This window comes from Charadrius vociferus, unplaced genomic scaffold, assembly GCF_000708025.1.
Source record: "Charadrius vociferus isolate BGI_N301 unplaced genomic scaffold, ASM70802v2 scaffold39, whole genome shotgun sequence".
NCBI lineage: Eukaryota > Metazoa > Chordata > Aves > Charadriiformes > Charadriidae > Charadrius > Charadrius vociferus.
In genome coordinates, this window is record NW_009650188.1 from 1,649,697 (window position 1) to 1,651,472 (window position 1,776).

General features: G+C 59.5%; 1 protein-coding gene across 1 annotated transcript in view; it reads left to right on the forward strand.

Moving 5' to 3' along the window:
• The first annotated feature begins 1,487 nt into the window (after positions 1 to 1,487).
• The window catches only part of LOC104293379 (chromosome unknown open reading frame, human C1orf111), a 1,148-nt gene continuing 859 nt past the window's right edge, over positions 1,488 to 1,776 (forward strand). Inside the window, exon 1 of the mRNA XM_009892885.1 lies at positions 1,488 to 1,516. Coding sequence (XP_009891187.1) covers positions 1,488 to 1,516 — 29 coding nt within the window. The remainder of the gene's footprint in view (positions 1,517 to 1,776) is intronic.

The window sequence follows — 1,776 nt, forward strand, 5'->3', positions numbered from 1 at the left end:
GGGGGCGGGAGGGCGGCGGTGGGGCACCCGGCATGGCGGGAGCGTGCTGTGGCCGCGGGGTGGGTGCCGTGCTGGCGCTGGCGTTCTCAAACATGCTCTGGTCCACTGGAGGAGGGAAGGGAACAGAGAGGGGGTGTAAGCCAGGCTGGAAGGGGGACCCCAGCAGGGACGGCATATCCCAGAGCTTCCCACCAGCTCCCAACCCAGCAGCATGAGGGACACAGTTTGGGGAACAGGGAGGCTGTTCATGCAGCCCTGCAGAGGCTGTGGGTAGCTGGGCCATGCCAGGGCTGTGCAGGATGGGGACAGCATGGGGTGAAAAAGGGTAGCAGTGAGCCCAGGTGTCATGGTTTCAACTGGGAGGGAGTTAACTTTCTTCTAGCAGCTGGTGCAGGGCTATGTTTTGGATTCAGAATGAGAGCGATGTTGATAGTGCACTGATGTTTTTGGTTGTTGCTAAGCTCTCAAGACCTTTTCTGCTCCTCAGACTGCCCCGCCAGCAAGCAGGCTGGGAGTGCACAAAAAGCTGGGAGGAGACACAAAAAGGAATATTCCATACCATATGACATCATGCTCAGTATATAAAGCTGAGGGAAGAAGAAGGAAGGGGGGATGTTCAGAGTTATGGCATTTGTCTTCCCAAGTAACCACTATGTATGATGGAGCCCTGCTTTCCCAGAGATGGCTGAATGGGAAGTAGTGAATGAATTCCTTATTTTGCTTTCCTTGTGTGAGCAGCTTTTCTTCTACCCATTAAACTGTCTTTATCTCAACCCGTGGGTTTTTTCTCACTTTTACTCTTCTGATTCTCTCCCTCAACCCAAATCGGGGGAGGGAGCGAGCGGCTGCATGGTCCTAGTTGCTGGCTGGGGTTAAACCATGACACCAGGGCTCCACGCCGGCACTGCCAACACACCAAGAGCATCTCTTACCTGGCATCGAGCAACTTGGGAAGCAGATTGTGGAAAGAAAGAGAGAGAGAGAGGATTTACCGAGGGAATGGCAAGGGGACAGTGGGCCTGTGCCTTCCACGCTGCCGGGCAAGGTGCACTGCCGACCCCCTGCCCAGACCTGCCATGCGACCCACGGAGATGGGACTTATGTGGGGCCTTTATCAGCCAGGCACCCACGAGCAGTGGGGGTTCTCTGAGGGCACCCACAGCCTGGGCTCTCCACTGCCCACCCCAACAAGGCTCCTTCTCCAGCCCAGGCTGGCTGTTGACCTGCACTGGTCAAGCTCCCCAGAGACCCTGGGAGCTGAGCCTACTGCCCAGGAGCATCGCATCCTGCTGTGCGCCATACACACGGGTGACATCAGCCCTTTGTGGCGTCAGCAGATGACAGCCTGGGTACCATGGCGCTGGGTACCACACATCAGCCATGCGAGGGTGATGAAGAGCTTTGTCCTGCCCGAAGAGCTTTGTCCTGCCCGCCGTTTCCATTGGGGCCATGCCCCGCGGCACTGGGAAAAGAAGCCCGGAGGCGCCATGGCCCTGGGGCCCTGCCAGCCTGCCTGGTGAGACTGGGGCTGGCCAGCTGCGGCCGGGTGGGGACCGCAGGCAGCCGGCACTGCCTGTGGGGAGGGCTCCCCCTTACACCCCCTGGGCACCGCTCAGCCTCCTGCAGCACAGCGAGGGCCTGCGGGCTGACAGGCTGTAGGGGGGTTTAGCTGAGCTTTTCCTCCTGCACGAGTGGGGAAAGGGACTGGGAACACTCACGGCAGTGGGTGGGCACTGGGGACATGGTGGGGAGGGGTCCTGCAGCCCCACACCACCT